The sequence below is a fragment of the Lemur catta genome, chromosome 2 (assembly GCF_020740605.2).
Source record: "Lemur catta isolate mLemCat1 chromosome 2, mLemCat1.pri, whole genome shotgun sequence".
Lineage (NCBI taxonomy): Eukaryota > Metazoa > Chordata > Mammalia > Primates > Lemuridae > Lemur > Lemur catta.
In genome coordinates, this window is record NC_059129.1 from 124,639,687 (window position 1) to 124,658,010 (window position 18,324).

Here is an 18,324-nt window from a genome sequence, read left to right on the forward strand (position 1 = left end):
GGTCTCTTGCTCTCTCCCATAGGCATGATGCACTCTCCTGGCTTTGACGGGAACAGCAGCCTCAGCTTCCAGATGCTGATGAACGCGGACAGCCTGTACACGGCCGCACACTGCGCCCTGCTCCTCAACCTGAAGCTCTCCCACGGCGACTACTACAGGAAGCGGCCGACCCCGTCCCCAAGCTTGATGGTGAGTGTGTGGTCTGACCCAGACGCCCCAAGGGCAGGCTGTGGCCTCCTGGCTGTACGTCCGAGCATTGGTGCCCTGAGAGGTATGGTGAGGTGCGTTCTGTCCCACACTGCTCTGGACTGGTGACGTCTGTGGGGCTTTGGAGGGTGGACGGAGACAACAATGTAAGGGCACAGATGTCCTGTTGCCATGGCACTGTGAGCTGTAGAGCTGCCCCCCGCGCTCCAGACAGTGAGGAGCATATGGATGTGAGGCCCAGGAAAGGCTGCCTGTGGATGGCAGCGGTGTCATCCGGTGACATTATTAAACATTCATGTGCATAAAACATGTTCAAAAACGTATCATCAACATGTTCAATGAGATCAGAAGATGTGCAGGGAATTTGCTGAAAATGAAAGCTTCCTGTTACAAAAACTCTTCATTGTATTCAAAAATATTCTCAGACCTACTGGTGACCCAGAACTAAGCTTACTGAGGGTTGATAGTAAATTCCTCCCATGAGATGTGCAATGAAAATAACGTTGATTGTCCTGCAGTTGGCTCCCTTGACTGAACAAGCCACTCTGTGGTGTACCTATTGTCAGTTCCTGAGCTGAAATCCATGGCTCTGCATGAAGGGAATAATCGTTTGCTTAGTAAGTTGTAAATTCGCAAGGGTGAGTGTATATAGAAGTTATATAAGTGAGGTGTCTCTTGAAGTGCACCTGTTCCTTAAGGGAGCACGTTCCATCCTGTGCTGTTGGGCCAGCGAGAAGAGCGGCTGTGTTATAGATATGTGTGCAGTTGCTAGCCCTCCCACACAGCAAAGAGTAAAAATACAAAATGCAGCCTCTCTCCTTCTACAGGGTATCTGTCAAGGTGTCATAAGTGAAAGGAACTTCAGGACGTTAGGGACCTCTGCATCTCAGCTTTTCCTCGCTTGCCGCCCCCTCCCCCAGTAAACAAGCCTTGACTCGCTTCAGGGCTGTGTGACATGAAGAGGCGGCAGAGGGCTTGGGAGCCTGTTTGTTTGCAGGGGATTTGGTGTTTGGTCACCTTCACATGTGCTCTGTCTCTGCAGAAAGAGTTCATGAAGCAGGTGCAGACCAGCGGGGTGCTCATGGTCTTTTCCCAGGCCTGGATTGAGGAACTGTACCATCAGGTGCTGGACAGGAACATGCTCGGAGAGGCTGGCTACTGGGGCAGCCCTGAAGATAACAGCCTTCCCCTCATCACCATGCTCACTGGTCAGTGGTTCCTCGCGGGGTCCGGGCACCCGGCAGGGTGGGATGGCTCACGCTTCAAAGCCTCTTTTAGAGAAACAATGGTGTTTCAAGCAGACTTTGAAACAGCATCCCCAGAGCTTCCCTGGCAGGTGGTGACAGTTCCAGGAAAGTATCATGAATTCACTTCATAGGAGTTTTCTGTCCTTTCTCCATGTGAGAGTCTGTAGGATTCACTGTGGCCCATTAGATAAGGACTAACTTAGCACCTTTGTTGGTGTAAAACTATAGGCCTCTTCTGTGGATAAGTAGTACTTTCTGGGGACAAAGCCTGGACATATTCCTAGAAGCTCTCACATGCTAATAGATGCGCATATCACTCTGTGCTCCTGGGATGTTACCGGTAATGTAAAGTGACTGGTTTTTAAGCTTGGCTTCATTCCCATTTCCTGTCCATATTGGAGTCCTCCCTCCCCTTCCTGGCTATGCCAGAACTAAACATGATGCCAGATACTTGCCTGCCTGGCATCTTAGTCTTCAGTGTCCAGAGAATTTTTAAAATCCTATTTAACTTTTAGAAATTTCACATGACAGCATAGAAAGCAATATGTAGTATTGTTGAGAATAAATTTTTTTTTGGCAAAAGCAACATTTTATGGATTCCCATGGCTCAGCCATGATGTCAAAGTTCAGGAAGTGCTCAGAAGTTTAGTTTGCTCATCAGTAGCCTTAGTAAGTTAGATCTCCAGGCTTCTCCTGGATTTGCTCTGAGCTCCCAGACCGGTTTCTGATCTCAGTTATCCTCTCCTGGTGCCAGCTGACAGGGGATGCAGAGTGTGGCCCTGTACCAGCCACCCCCCACCCCCCATAGCGTCCCATGCCCTCACACAGCTCAGCGTGGCTCCATGCCAGACAGGCGCAGGACTGGTCTGGGCAGGGCAGTCCAGCTGGGAGGTAGAATCTGTTGTCCAGTGGGTATGTTATGTTGCCTGTGGTTGGTGCTGGAGGCTCTTCCAAAGGTGGTAGAGCAGACTACCGGCAGGTGGAACCCAACAATGAGGAATTTGAGGTGAGACACTACTTAGGAATCAGGCAGGGAGCCGAGACATACAGTGAGGTCTATGCATGGAGGGCAGAGTCCTGGTCATTGTCTGGCATTTGGAGTCTTGCTTCCAGAACTAGGATGGAATTATTGTGGGAAGCAAGGCTGAGTCCAAAGCCTTGGGGATTGTGATCACTAGACAGGTGACCAATTTGTATTTGTTAATCATGATAGCATTTACATCCATTTGAAAAATAATTATTCAAATATGTGTGAGATATTTATTTAGTTTACCTCTGAGCAATGCTTGGTTTCCATCTGTTTTCACAAACTTCTTTCAGTAGGGATGGAAGGTACTGCCCAGAGCTAGTAAGTGCCTTGGAATTTGGATGAGGATCCTAAACATTCCAGCTTTAATTTGCAAATACCATAGTTTCTGCCAAAAGTAATCTATGAATTTCTTACCTAGACCTTAATAAAAGGAGTCATTCAGTAGATTTAAAATGAACAAATAACAGACTAACAGACTATTCACAGTTGCTGTATTCATCAGTCATCACTGTTAATCAGCCATCTCTTTTATAATGGAACAGTAAGCTCAATCTCTATGTCCATAAGAAAGTTATTTAATTTTAGATTAATGATTTTTAAAAAATCCATAGGCATAAAAATTTGACAATATATTCTATGTTCTATGATTCTTTGTGCCAAATTCCAGGTGTTAAGTGATAGGTGGATTTCAGCAGAAGTTAACCTAGAGTTTGGAAACTTCTGTCTGATTCTTTCATTATGTGCAGGGAGAAACAATAGCAGCAATCTGATTATCAACACGATATGAACTGATGAGGGATTTGTTGAGCTAAGTCTGTAGATGAGAGTTTAAAAAAACTTAAGGTAATTTAGGATCCCATACTGAGCTGGAATAGTCTCCTGCAGAGAGGCCTGGCTGGGAGTCAGAAGACATGAATATTAAGTCTTATTCCTTCTCTTACCAGCCTCATGGCCTTGAGCGATTTACCTGTTTTAAGTACACTCTTGGATCACTTTAGTGAGGATGGGGACACGTTCTGAGAAATGTGTTGTTAGGCAGTTCTGTCATTGTGTGACCATCACAGAGTGTACGTACACACACCTAGGCTATATAGTATGGCCTGTTGCTCCCAGGCTACACACCTGTGCAGCAGGTTACTGTACTGAATACTGTAGGCAATTGTAACACAATGGTAAGTATCTGTGTATCTAAACATAGAAAAGATACAGTAAAAATACTGTATCATAATCTTATGGGACCACTGTCTTAAATGCCATCCGTCATTGACCAAAACATCATTTTGTGGCACATGACTATATTTGTTTCCTCTTCTGTGAAATAGGAAAAATAATACCACCCTGCCTACCTACTTTGAGTTGTTTGGGAGATTAATGAAAAGCATCATGTGAAAGCACTTTGAAAATTGTACATTATTATTGTTGTACTTTGCAATCAGAGCATACGATTATCTGACCAAAGAAACTTACTCTCATCTTAATTCATATGAGGAAGCTCTGAAAGAAAAATCCACGTGAAAGTAACATAAAATTTGAGAATAATGCCATGGTTTTGAATAAAAAGAATATTCAAAGATCAAGATGTTCTAAATCAATGGAGTTTCTAACAGAGAATAATTTATCTTTATTTTTCAAATTAAAAATATACTGTAATATGATAGAAGAATACTCTGACAATGAAAGAAAATTGGACCAAGTAAATAAAACAAAATTTATAATAGTCTGATAAAAAGTTGCTACATACTTCATATACAGTAGATACAATGGTGAATACTGTGGTGGTCGTTTGTTTTTGACTGGAGTGTGTTATTTAGGGGGAACCCCGCCCTTTTTCCTTGGCAGATATCGACGGCTTGGAGAGCACTGCCATCGGTGGCCAGCTGATGGCGTCGGCGGCTACGGAGTCTCCCTTCACCCAGAGCAGGAGAATCGATGACTCCACAGTGGCAGGTAGTGACTTGGGTCTTGAGTTTATGAATATACGTACATTGCATACGTTACCAGCAATTACATTATTATGTGGTGACATAAATGAATCAAGATTTTTGTCTTGGCAGGAGAAGTAATTTATGAAGTTCCTTCGCATCATCTACTAATGATGCAACATTCACTATTTACAAGTACAAAATGAGACATAATCCCATATAGTCCATTAAATTATTTTTCCTGTTACAGAATTGCATGCAACTCAGTATTGCTAATTTTGACAGTCAGAGAGCCCCATTTTATTCATTGCCAGGTTGTTTTTGTCTCTGGAAAGTGACCCACACCCCTTCATGTTCCCAGGCGTGGCATTTGCTCGCTACATTCTGGTTGGCTGCTGGAAGAACTTGATCGATACGTTATCAACCCCCCTGACGGGCAGAATGGCAGGGAGCTCCAAAGGTCTCGCCTTCATTCTGGGAGCCGAGGGCATCAAAGAGCAGAACCAGAAGGAACGGGATGCCATCTGCATGAGCCTCGACGGGCTGCGGAAAGCCGCGCGGCTGAGTTGCGCTCTAGGTACCGGCAGGAGTGGTGCTCACAGAACTCACTGGGAATGACTGTGGTGGGAAAGGAGTTCTTTAGAAGCGGTTCTGCTAGGTGAATGGTTAGAGAATCCACTCAGTCAAGGGGTAACTGTTTGTCTCCTCTCAAGGGGTTGCTGCTAACTGTGCCTCGGCCCTTGCGCAGATGGCGGCCGCCTCCTGTGTCCAGGAAGAGAAAGAGGAAAGGGAGGCACAAGAACCCAGTGATGCCATAGCACAAGGTAACAGCTGATGGGCCAGCATCCACCTGGTGCTTTGGATGTGGTGGGCACACACCTGCATCAAGCTGACGCTCGTCCCCATTCTGTGTATGGTATATAGCAATGTACAACACTGATCACAGGACCCCACTGGGCAACAGGCGTGGGTCTGTTTTACATGTTTTACAGAGTGCTTACTGTAGCCCCCTCTGGAGGTGAGGGACATGCTGGCCCCTTGCGACAGGGAAAGCGCAGTTGACTGCTAACAGGAGTGCCGTGGGCCGCTGCTCCATGGAAGTGTACACTTGCAGACCCCACAGGTTATAGTGGGGGAAGGCAGATTGGCCAGTGTTCTGAGGGGACAAATCAAACAAATGGACGAAATTCATGAGAGGAGGCCCACTTTGCTCCCATCAAAGAAAAATCCAAGCTTCGTGAACTCAGGGAAGGGCTGGTTTTTAACTTGTTAAAATCAGTGAGTCAGTGAAGCTGATGATTATCTAGATAGAAGAGAATGACCTTCCTAATAGCAATGGAAGGTACAAGGCAGCAGCAAACAAAAGGAGAAATGCGGGCTTGCTCCAAATGGTGCTAACACTGTCTATCCGATATGTAAGACAGCTTAGTCACAGAGATAGTTGGACATTTTTAGCTGAGAAAAACAATTTAGGTCAGTGTTTCTCAATCTTGAATAATACTTATAGACCCATTTGAAAGCAAAGCAGTTCTCACAGCTCCCTGGTGTTTACTGAAAAAAGGGTTTCACAATTTTACTTAAGTATTATACAACCATGAGCCACGTAAAAATCCTTACATTTAGAGTTCTTTAAAAAAACCACGAAACCAAAACCAAAATATTCAAATTACATACAAATAAAAAAATGAAATTAGTATCACATTCATGACCCAAATGATGTTTTGCTAAAAATCACCTTGCTCTTTACAATAGGAATGTGGTTCAGATTCCTTAGCAGTTAGCTTGCTGTATTTTGTGCTTCTGGACCATCACCTTATCAGATACAATGACTCGAAACCTTTATTCAAGGAGAACATGGTGTCCTTTGGCCTTGCCTTGGTATTTTGCATTATTGACATCTTAAGTCACCTTCTGTGTCCTTTCTCATTAGTCATCTATAATATTTAAAAGTATTATTTGGAGCTCACAGATACAAATATAAACTCAGGGAGTGAAATGATATGGTAATTTTCAGTTATAAAGCAGTCATCCTTGGTGCTCAGAGTGTACATACATAAGTTGTTTTAGAGATGATCATTGTAATGAAAGCATCACATTAATCCAATCTCAGAGATGTCTTCCACATTACCAATTTGAGGGGAAAGTGAAGGGTCTAGGCACAGATGGCTTTAGTTCCTAGCTACAAGGAATTGCACCTACCAGCTCAGGATCCACTCAACTTCTGGAGCTGCAGAACTGGGGGTCACCAACATGTGCTGGCTGGATAGTTTGCATGATGAACCGTGGGGACCTGCCACAGAGGAGCTTGCTGCCAGTGAAGTCTGTCGTTTCCCTTTGCCCTTGCATGACAACACATTCTTTCATTTTCATTCTTTCTCTCTCCCTTTCTGTCTCCCTTGCTCAGACTGTTATTTTAATAAATGTCTTTCTGGCACAGTGAAACTAAAAGTGGAGCAGAAACTGGAGCAGATTGGGAAGGTGCAGGGGGTGTGGCTGCACACAGCCCACATCTTGTGCATGGAGGCCATCCTCAGCGTAGGCCTGGAGATGGGGAGCCACAACCCGGACTGCTGGCCACACGTGTTCAGGTGCATGACGGGACCCCGCACCCGGTGGCATCTACCCTGCCTTGGGAAGCCTGGGGGTGGGGGGCAGGCTCAATAGATTTAAATAGATTATGATGTTTCACAGAATTTGAATAAACTCCAAATAAGAGATAAAAAGGGAATTAGAATCCAACTGAATATATGTTTTAAAGAACAGGTAAGAGAACTGAATTTAGGGAATTGTGACTTACCTAGTGACATTATCTGTGAGAGACAGATATGTTGTACCAAGGAAGAAAAACCAATTTCTTAAATAGTGGATGGTAGAAGACCATGTAAGTTGGGTGACTACTGTACAAATCTAAAAACTGATCACATGTCAGCAATATAACATTGCTGTATGTTTATCAATGTTTTCTTTATTCAAGGAAGGATTTGGGATGGCCATGGATACATGAAGTATAAGATGCCTACTTTTATTATAATTTAGCTAGACAAAGGAAAAAAACAGAATAGTTCATCTGTGCCAAAGACAGACCAAAAATTAGGCTCTAAGCATTATAGCATCAAAGTGAAAAGAAACTCTCAATCAGTTATATATTAATAGTTCACAGTGTCTGTAAGATGAAAACAAAGTGGTAGCTACAAAGTCCAAGTCTTCCTACCACTAAGGCAAACAGCACGTCTCCCCAGACGTTGCATCAGGGCAGACCCCATACAGTGGAAGGAGCACTGCTCATGGAGCAGGTGTGGCCGGGCTGCCGGCTGTTCCTTCTCTGCAGCACAGGCCCGAGGCCCCACTCACACCAGGCCCAGGTCAGGCAAAGCAGCCAAGGGGCAGGAGCCGGGATAAGGGCCCGGTGCACTGGCCAGGTCTGGGCTCCGTTTGACATCTTCCAAGCGAGTATAGCCATGAGTGTTTGTTGAGTTTCAAAGAGAGAAGCACGCAGATTATTCAGGGGTTGAAAAACTGATCTTGAGAGGAACACGTGAAAGGCCCAGGAGGAATCAGCCAGGATCAAGATGGGTTTAATATGGAGGCTGGTCACCTGCTACTCTTCATTGCTCTAACAAGAAAAAAGGAAAAAAGAAAAAGGCTCAGATGGTACCCAAGCAATATGTATGGGATCGAAAAATTCCCCAATTATAGAACATCTGAGTGGACTAACTGGATTTACTCTGAGATGAGGGACCTCTTATGAACCATCTTAGTCCCAAGTTCTGTTGGGAATAAACAACTTAGAAGTTGGCAGTTGTACCACGTTGTGACCCTTCTCTGTGTTTCCCCTGATTAGGTGTCACCTCCTGCCCCTCGCCCCACGCTGACATGAGTTACATGACTTGTATGGAGCTGTCAGGACCAGGCGGGACAAGGCTGGGCAGGACCCCATGGTGGCCAGAGGGCCTGTCTGTCATTTGCATGGTTATTCTGGGACCCCATTGTCAGGAAAAGCTTCCCAGCTTTTAATCAGAGCACTGTAGAGAGGGGAGGAAGTTCCCTTGGGAAAACTTGCTCAGAGTCCAGACGAGCCAGCAAGCTGGACAGGACGGAAGCGGGTGGACGGGTCTTCATTGCCCGTCTTTCTCCTGTCCCAGGTGAGAGATCCTGAGGAACCCTTTACCCATTTTCAGGCTGTCTGGTCCCACCCAAAGTAATAACAATGTTAAGTGTAGCAAGGAAACGGTAGGGAGGGGCTGGCTGGGGTAAGCGGGAAGGAGGAAAGTGTGGGAGGATTGCAGAGCTGCGGGTTGGGAGCTGCGGTCCTGACGCCCCTGTCCTGCCTGTCCCCAGGGTGTGCGAGTACGTGGGCACGCTGGAGCACACGCACTTCAGCGACGGCGCCGCGCAGCCGCCTCTGGCGTTCAGCCAGCCCCGGAAGGCGTCCGGGGGTGCCGGCCTCCTTGGGGACCCCGAGAGCGAGCCCCAGGAGCAGAGCCCGGAGCAGGGGCGGCCCCTGAGCGCGGCCCCTGTCGTGCAGCCGCCGTCCATCCAAGACCTGGTCCGGGAAGGCGGCCGGGGCCGGGCCTGCGACTTCCGCGGCGGCGGGCTGGTGAGCGGGAGCAGCGCGGCGGCGGCGGTGCTCACCCTGTCCACCCAGGCCGACAGGTGCGCTGTCGCCAGTGTCCTTGTGTCGGCGACACCCACACCCATCTGTCTGCTCGCAGAATCACTCCAGGGACAGCTTGATTCGTTTGCTCTGTCTCAAATCTCTTTGACCTTTTTAAAACCCAGTTCTCTCTTCCAGCAGACCCCACACTTAGAATGAAATGTTTCTGTGGCCAAACACCGTGGGGTCTGACGCAGGCGCCTGGGGCCAGATCTCTGCACCGCCCCACGCCCTGGTTCCTCCATTGGTAAAACAGGGTGCTTTTTAATTTTTATTTATTTATTTATTGTTTTGAGACAGAGTCTCGCTCTGTTGCCCCGGCTAGAGTGAGTGCCGTGGCGTCAGCCTAGCTCACAGCAACCTCAAACTCCTGGGCTTAAGCGATCCTCCTGCCTCAGCCCTCCCGAGTAGCTGGGACTACAGGCATGCGCCACCATGCCCGGCTAATTTTTTCTATATATATTTTTAGTTGGCCAGATAATTTCTTTCTATTTTTAGTAGAGACGGGGTCTCACTCTTGCTGAGGCTGGTCTCAAACTCCTGACCTCGAGCGATCTGCCCGCCTCGGCCTCCCAGAGTGCTAGGATTACAGGTGTGAGCCACTGCACCCGGCCCAGGGTGCTTTTTAAAAGTAATTCTCTCACAGGGTGGCTGTGAGGTTACATCATTTAGTGCACTTGAAGCACCTAGAGCAGAGCTTGGAAAGTGGTAAAAATACACTATTTTTACATTATGACTGTTTACAAAATCCCACACCCAGTAGTGTGATATGGAATTTATTGACACCCAGCAACCCTTTGACAGTCAAGAGGGAAAAGTAACAATTGCCTCCACTGTTCGGTGACATTTCTTGATATTGAAAGTATTTTTGGTCACCAGTCACACATTCCACCACCTCAGTCACCTCTTCTGCACCTGGCCATGCTGCCCCAGACTCCCTGGCACAGGCCCGGTGAAGTTTGTCCAAGGAGGACAGACAGGGAGGGGCTGGGGAAGGGGACGAGCACCTGCTGGGCTGGGCTCAGACAGACCTGGGTTCTTGTCCCGGCTCTGACACGTCCCCACTGCGTGGTCGTGTCTACACACGCTGCACTGAGACTCACTCTCCATCTACTAACTCAGTGCAGGATGTACGTGTGCTCAGTATTCCTGCTTATGCAGCAGGCTGGCTGGGAAAGCGTGTGCGAGTCTGGAAAGTGATATGCAGGTGTCAGGTAGGGTGGAACATTCACCACTATTTTCTTTCTGGGAAAGAGGGAGAAGAAAGGATTAATGAGACCCAGAAGCCAAATGGTATCAAAATTGAAATTACAAAATACAAGAAAAATGTCTTCGTTTCTATAAGTTGTGAATGTTTAATTTACCAATTCCCATCTTAAAACTTGTGTGTCTCATTTTGCTCCTTCAGAAAGGACTCATGATTCCATTGCTATTGGAGACCCTCTCCCTGGAGCAGTACGTGGCTCCCCACAGCACTCTATTGCTTGCCCTCTGCTGTCGCCCCAGGCTTGGAGAACAGGCAGCAGGATGATGCCAGAGCAATAGAAGGCTGGCCTGGTGCATTCCCAGTGTGGTCACATGGAACTGATGTTTGATCTTTACATTCCTTATTCCAGTGATCGTCGGATTCTCTACTAAGTCCTGCTTTTGTGCTCCCTTCTCCTTCCTAAATTTTTCTGCTGGAAACATTTGTGCCCAGATGAGTGAAAATGACCTGCAAGGTCCATCAAATTAGGGAACATTCTTTCCTCCAATAGATACTTCAGCTCCCATAACATCCAGGGCTCTGGGTGTATAAGGCCAGTCCCCAACCTTGGGGGCTTACGAGATCCAGTATTAACTGCTTTTGTATCCTCCCCCGTGTCAAGCCAAGTGTTATTCTCATAAATTATAGGCAAACAAAAACCTCTTGATTAATTTACTAGGTTTTGTTTTTTAACATAGTTTGTGAAATTGAAGCTAATTCTTAGGATTCTGTTCCCAATTACTCAGTTTCTGGGAGCAAGGCTTTGCTTTCTTTCAGCTTCTTGCCAAACATCATTTTAGGGGTGCCCACTATGGCTGAGCTAGACCACAAGGATACAAAGATATTATATTTTAAAAATGTGCTTTGTGCCCTTTGGATTAAAATCTCATGGTTAGAGCATATTTTTATACAGTAATAATAGATAAAATAATACCACACATTTGTCTACAGTGTTTATGCAACATTTTCATTAATCACATCAATAATATTACCATAATCATTCTGCCATAAAGACCTTGCTGAAATGTTTGCAAATAACAGATCTCTTTCTGTTTGCATCCAGGCTCTTTGAAGATGCTACAGATAAGTTGAACCTCATGGCTTTGGGAGGTTTCCTTTACCAGCTGAAGAAAGCTTCACAGTCCCAGCTTTTCCATTCTGTTACGGATACAGTCGATTACTCTCTGGCAATGCCAGGTAATTCTTTCCCTGAAGAAACCATGCCGGGAAGTCAGCAGGAGAAAGCCCAGGTCTCTAACACCAGCAGCATGCCTGAAGGTTTGAGTCCATATTCCCTTTGCGCACACTCTCATGAGCCAAGCTCAAGTATAGATTGGTCTCCGGGTCTTGAGGCACGGTGTGTGAGGGGTGGTATAACACTTTGTGATGGGAAATTGCTACTGCCACATCTGCGGGTACTACTGCTGGAGCTGGGCTAGGCTGTTCTGCTAAGTTTTGTGCTTGTGATGTACAAGTTGTGTGGCTACTTCTTAGGGTGCAGATGAGGGTAGCACCCTTTCTCCATATCACAAACCACACCACTCCCCTCTGTCCAGCCAACTTGTAGAAGCAACCACTGATTTCAAAAGGAACAGTGCAAAAGAAAAATGGAAGGCTTAACAGAAACCTCAGACCACTCTTAAAAAACTAATCTCAGTGGCATATCCCATCAGTGGTGGGCCAGTATCACTGCCTTCACCGAGGAGGCCAGGTGGAGAGATAAGGCCCTGTTAAAGGCCAACCTTGCACAAGAGAGAGTAGAGTTGTACTGAGTTGCCCAAGGGTCCCAGATGAGTGGCAGGTTGCTCACGAATGGAACTGTTCATCAGCAGCACAGGTGGTTGTGCTGAAACAATGAGCACCTTGTCTTAGACGAGTTCTGGCAGAGACATGGAGCCATGTGCTGGGGACACACCTTGGACTGCACAACCTCTGGGGTCCCTTCTATCCTTAGGAATGCGAAGTTCTAAGTGCAATATATTCGGCCTTTTCATTCTTCTTGAAGATTGGGATTTGAGAACCACAGTTCTTTCCCTTCTAGTTTTTAGTAGACTTTAAAAGCTTATCTGTGTAAAGCCAACATCCCAGATGCATCAGACTTCTGGAGCATCTCTGAGCCCAGAGGTAACTTTCAGAGTCTTTTGTGTAGACTCTGAGCTTACAAAAAACAAAGAGTGCAGGGTTGGGAAGAGGCATCAAACGTGGGACGAGGGAGCCAGGCTTTGGACTCAGTCAGCTATGAGTCAAAATGCTGCCTTCACCACTTACCAGCTGCAGCGTCTGAGGCAAGTCTTTTCGCCTTTCAGACCCTCAATTTTCTACTGTGTGAAATGGCAATAATTGTATTTACTTCTTAAGGCTGCTTTAAAAACTTAAAGTGATTAAAGATGTAAAGAACCAAAACAATGTCTGATGCAGCGTATATGTCCAGTAAATGTCCACGATTATTATTACAGGTTGAGCATCCCTAATCTGAAAATCTGAAATGCTAAAAGATCCAAAACTTTTTGAGCACTGATGTGCCGTTGCAAGTGGAAAATTCCACACCTGACTGTTCACAGTCAAAATGCAGGCACACAACACGCAGTTTACTCAGGGTCCTCAAGGGAAAAATAAAATTGCGTGCAAAGGTATATAGGCGACATCAATGAATTTTGTGTTGAGACTTTAGACCCATTCCCAAGATAGCCCATTATATATATATGCACAAATATTCCAAAATTTCAAAAAATTTGAAATATGAAACACTTTGGTCTCAAGCATTTCAGATAAGGGATATTTAATCTGTACTGTTATTTTGAAGCTTGATATAGCAAGACTAATTAGAAAGGAGGGTTGTGGTTGGAAGAGCCAGGTAAAGATCAGTGTTCCATAGGAAGCACAGGGGAAGCAACAGGACGCGAGTGAGAAGTGGGAAGACTACAGTGACAGTGGCACAGAGGTGGCCTGACATCAGGGTAGGCAAGATCGCACTGTGGCAAGACAACAGGTCGATCAACACCTTATTGAGTAGCAGAGGGGCCTGGCCTGCTTGGCAGTGGCTTCAGAGGTGCCATTAAGGATTGGCAAAGCAGATGCTGACTGTGAAGGGTGACAATGACAGTAGTAATAATAGCTTTAAAATGTTGGTCAGTTAGCATTTGCCAGGCCTGATGCTGAGCACTTTATGTGTATTATCACATTTAGTCATAAAGCAACTTGAAAAAGTAGGTGGTGTTTTCCCAATTTTACAGATGAGATAATTAGAGAAGAAACTCTTTGGCTCAGCGTAACACAGCTACCAAATGGTGGAGCCAGGATTTGAGCCCAAGCAGTCGGACTTTCCAGCCCTCCCACTTAACCATTACTCCATCCCCTCTTAGCAACAAGAATTGCTCACACTTCAGGTCCCAGGTGCTGGGGAACAGTGGTGAATGAGAGAGGCTCTGGCCTTGCTGAGTGAACCACCTAGTCCTTCTCAAATCCGGGCCTCTGTCTCCCCTTTGTTAACCCACACCGAATAATCCCACTAGTCTGAGCACAGTTCCTAGATTTTCAACCTCTCTCTGTGCTTCGGACTGTTTGAGTTTGGGCTTTCTGGCTTTTATGGTCTTACCTTCTTACAGGAGAAGTTAAATCCACCCAAGACCGGAAAAGCGCTCTCCACCTGTTCCGCCTGGGCGATGCCATGCTGAGGATTGTGCGCAGCAAAGCGCGGCCCCTGCTCCATGTGATGCGCTGCTGGAGCCTCGTGGCCCCACACCTGGTGGAGGTGAGCGCCCGGGAGGTGGGGAGAGGCTGGAACTGACAACTCAGCAAACAGCAGAGCCAGCACAGGGGCTTCCAGTCAGTGTGTGGGCAAGAAGCACCGTGCCCATAGAGCAATGAGAACTTGCCCATCATCAGGCCACAGACATCACTGTTTTGTGATTATACCTCATGGCATCTAAGAGTCACCCTGAAGGGCAGTTCTTGCCTGGTCTCACGAGGACCCTCTTTCTTTACAGTTATACAACTCACCTAGGAGCCTTGCACAGCCAGTTTTTCCTTCTGTATGATCTGGTGTCAACCTGAGTAGTCTGGAACTGAAAGACAGTACATGGTTCTTAATATCTTCGTTTTTATACAGAAATATAGCAACATCTTTGCTTCCTGCCAGTCCCTCTTTTCTTATAGCTAAATATATTCAGGATGGCATCCTTTCTGCAGGGGAACAACATGTCCCAGTTTTCTCAACAAAATTAATACTAAGACCCTTTCATTCTCCAAAGGAAAGCAGTTCATGTGATCAATTTTATGGCAATTCTGCATCTAAGTATCTACTTCTAAGTGTATAGGGAAAACTGTTGCCCTGTTTTGCAGTGATGACTATTGTTAGTAGCCCTTTAGCACTTTTCTGGTAGAGATTTGTCATAAAATATTTCTTGGAACTTAAATCACTAACCTGAGAACATTCTGGTAAGAAAGGAGGTAGCAAATAGCAACTTATCATGGGGAAAGAATATATCAGTTATCTATTACACTATAATAAACCACCCCAAACCTGGTGGCTTAAAAACAACAACTATTTGTTTAGCTCCTGATTCTGTGGATCAGAAATTTGAAGTAGGCGCATCTGGGTAAGTTCTTTTGGTCTGGGCCAGGCTTGGCTGATCTCAGCTGGCCTTAATTGTATATTTCTGGTCAGCTGGTGATGGGGCAGCTGGCTCCTGATGGCTTTCACTGGGAAGGCTAGACAAATGGGACTCTCCTCTGCATGGTCTTGGAAGTAGACTCGCCTCCAGCAAACCAGCCCAGCTTGTTCACATGGCGTTCTTAGGATTCCAGAGAACAGCAAGAGGGCAAACCCCAAATCACAACTTCTTTTTAATTCTCTACTTACACAGTTTGCTTTTGTTCCACTGGCCAAAGCAAGTCACACATCCAAGCCCAGGGTCAGTGTGGAGGAAACCACAAAAGGGCATGGGTACCAGGAGGTGAGAACCAATTGGAGCTATTATGACAATTGACCCACCTCACTGAGGGACAGATGACTCATCTGACCTTCAAGTGTTTGGGGCATGGCTAAGGATGAAACCATGAGGAGTTCTGATATCTTATACTGAGCATGTTCTGAACCATTCAAGAAAACTGTCATGTTACAGAAAAAGAAAGAAATTACTAGAAACTTTTATTTTTCCCAGAAACATTAACGTGAAATTAGAGTTGTGTCTGATAAGCTGGCTAAATTTTTTAAAGTGCAATTTAGTGTGCAGTTCATCTACACTTATCCTTTAGAATTTTTTACTTTAACAGAGTTGCTGCTTCCACCTCCGTGTAATGAGGTGGGTTAGGAAAGCCTTTAGAAGCCACGTTGTTACTTGCCGGATGTCCTGACGGTGTTCCACTCTCATGCATTTTGCAGGCTGCCTGCCATAAGGAAAGACATGTGTCTCAGAAGGCTGTTTCCTTCATCCATGACATACTGACAGAGGTTCTCACGGACTGGAACGAGCCGCCGCATTTCCACTTTAATGAAGCACTCTTCCGACCTTTTGAGCGTATCATGCAGCTGGAGTTGTGTGATGAGGACGTCCAAGACCAGGTCAGTGTGACGTGGTAATCGGCATCATCTCCACGATGGCAGGCACTGTTCTATGAGTTCTGCATCCTTCCTCTTTCTGATAATCCTATGTGGAATCTGTGACAAAGAGAAGTTAAACAATTTCGCTAAGAATACATATTTAGTGGTTGGTGGAACTGGGATTTGAACCTAGGCAATCTGGCTATACCAGTCTATCTTCTTATCCCCAGCCTACATTCCTAACCCCTGCCCTACTCTCTTCTGAGAGGCACACAGTAAAGAAACTCACTGGAGACTTCATACCTAACATTGGTGGGCTGGGAACACAGGCACGCTCTCTCTCTCTCTGAAATTCACTAACAAGGTTCAATAAAAGTTTAAAAATTCCTTTTAAATCCATTGACATACTTGCAAGAAAGTAAGGAATATTAAGACACCCAAAACTAAGTGACAATGGGAAGCCAGAGAGGTAAACAGAGCCCTTCAGTTGGTTTTGCCCTGAAGGAATTTGTCATCAGGTGAAGCAGAAGTTCTGGTTATCACATTCTTAAGGGCACAGGAACAGAAGACAGATCTCAGTGCAAACCTTGTAAAGCTAGTGTGCACTCAGGCCAAGACTGAAATAGAAATGAACCCAAGTACCACGCCTCTGAGCATGCTATCAGCCTGTTTCTAACATTGGCTCTTACTGGAGATTTCTCTCTCTTTTCCCCTAATTCTTTTATTTTTTTAATTTCAAAATATTAAGGGGGTACAGATGTTTTTGATACATGACTTGAGTCAGGGCTATAAGTGTATCCATTACCTGAATAGTGTTCACTGTACCCATTAGGTGGGGTTTTGCCCTTTCCTCCTCCCCCGCCCCCTTGCTTGATTTCCAATGACTTTTACTTTCGTCTGTGTACTTGTGTCCCCATTGATTAGTTCTGATTTATTAGAGACTACATATGGTGTTTGTTTTTCTATTCTTGAGATACTTTGCTTAGGATAATAGTCTCCAGTTCCTTCCAAATTGTTGCAAAAGGCATTAATTCATCCTTTTTATGGCTGAGTACTACTCTATGGTATGTGTATACCACATTTTGTTAATCCATTCATGAATTCATGGGCACTTGGGTTGATTCCACATCTTTGCTGTTGTGAATCATGCTGCAATAAACATTCAAGTTCAGGTGTCTTTTTGATAAAATGACTTCTTTTCCTTTGAGTAGAATCCCAGTAGTGGGATTGCTAGATCAAATAGTAGGTCTACTTTTAGTTCTTTGAGAAATCTTCATGCTATTTTCCATAGGGGTCGTACTAATTTGCAGCCCCACCTACAGTGTATGAGCATTCCTTTCTCTCTGCATCCATGCCAGATGCAGAGAGATCCATCCATCCAATGACAGATGTAAATAGAACCATGTCCATAATAGTATTAAATATGCATGGATGAAAACATATTCAGCATCATTAGTCTTTAGGGAAATGCAAATTGAAACCACATGAGATGCCACTTCACACCTACTAGGATAACTAAATAAAAAAGAGAGAAAATAGCAAGTTTGGTAAGGATATGAAGAAATCAAAATGCTCAAGCACGGCTGGTGGGAAGGTAAGATGTGTAGTTGCTTTGCAGAACAGTCTGGCAGTTCCTCAAAAGGTATATACCCAAAAGAAATGAAAACAAAGCCATACAAATCTTATAGACAGATGTTCATAGTCACATTATCCGTAATATCCAAAAAGTTGAAACAACCCAAATTCTAATAACAGATAAATGGATAGATATATTAAGTGTGATATAGCCACACAGTGAAATATTATTCAGCAACAAACAAATGAAGTACTGATATGGGCTACAACATGGATGAACCTTGAAAACATTACAGTAAGTGAAAAAAGCCAATCACAAAAGACCATAAGTTATATAATTGCATTTATATGAAATGTCCAGAATAAGCAAACCTATAGAGACAAAAAGTACATTATTGGTTACCTCGGCTGAGGGTGGGGTGGTGGAGTAGGGAATGACTACTGATGGGTACTGAGTGTTTTGAGGGGATTAATGAAAATGTTTTAAAATTAGATTGTAGTGATGGTTGTATGTTACAGGCCTATCACTCTCATAAATTTATCATTAGTCTTTGAAGAAAAATATATAAACATGCATGTAGCATAAGATTTTCTAAAGTAGAGCTTAAAATTGACAAAGTATATCACATGAATTCAGATTTACCTTAATGCCAAGAATTATATTTAGATAGGAAAAAGGAAACTTACTTTGATCTCAGGTAGAAAAACAGTTAGATTGTTTTGAGTTTTATGTAGCTGTAGACTTTTTAAATGTCTTACTAAAAGTGATTTGGAAAATTACACCTTTGGTTTAATTATTGGTGACTACACTGTCATTCTCTTACCCTTGTGTATTAAACTGTTTCCAGAATCAAGTTTAGGTAGATCCTGAAGAGTTATGGGAAACAATTATGAGAATCTG

The 18,324-nt window shown here is 44.8% G+C and overlaps 1 protein-coding gene across 1 annotated transcript in view; it reads left to right on the forward strand.

Annotated features, from left to right (window-relative positions):
* The window catches only part of ARFGEF3 (ARFGEF family member 3), a 134,356-nt gene that overhangs the window by 91,134 nt on the left and 24,898 nt on the right, over positions 1 to 18,324 (forward strand). The window contains exons 13-22 of the mRNA XM_045544450.1: positions 23 to 189; positions 1,250 to 1,415; positions 4,324 to 4,431; positions 4,768 to 4,983; positions 5,120 to 5,230; positions 6,844 to 6,994; positions 8,745 to 9,059; positions 11,370 to 11,503; positions 13,912 to 14,057; positions 15,690 to 15,869. Of these exons, the coding sequence (XP_045400406.1) occupies positions 23 to 189; positions 1,250 to 1,415; positions 4,324 to 4,431; positions 4,768 to 4,983; positions 5,120 to 5,230; positions 6,844 to 6,994; positions 8,745 to 9,059; positions 11,370 to 11,503; positions 13,912 to 14,057; positions 15,690 to 15,869 (1,694 nt within the window). The remainder of the gene's footprint in view (positions 1 to 22; positions 190 to 1,249; positions 1,416 to 4,323; positions 4,432 to 4,767; positions 4,984 to 5,119; positions 5,231 to 6,843; positions 6,995 to 8,744; positions 9,060 to 11,369; positions 11,504 to 13,911; positions 14,058 to 15,689; positions 15,870 to 18,324) is intronic.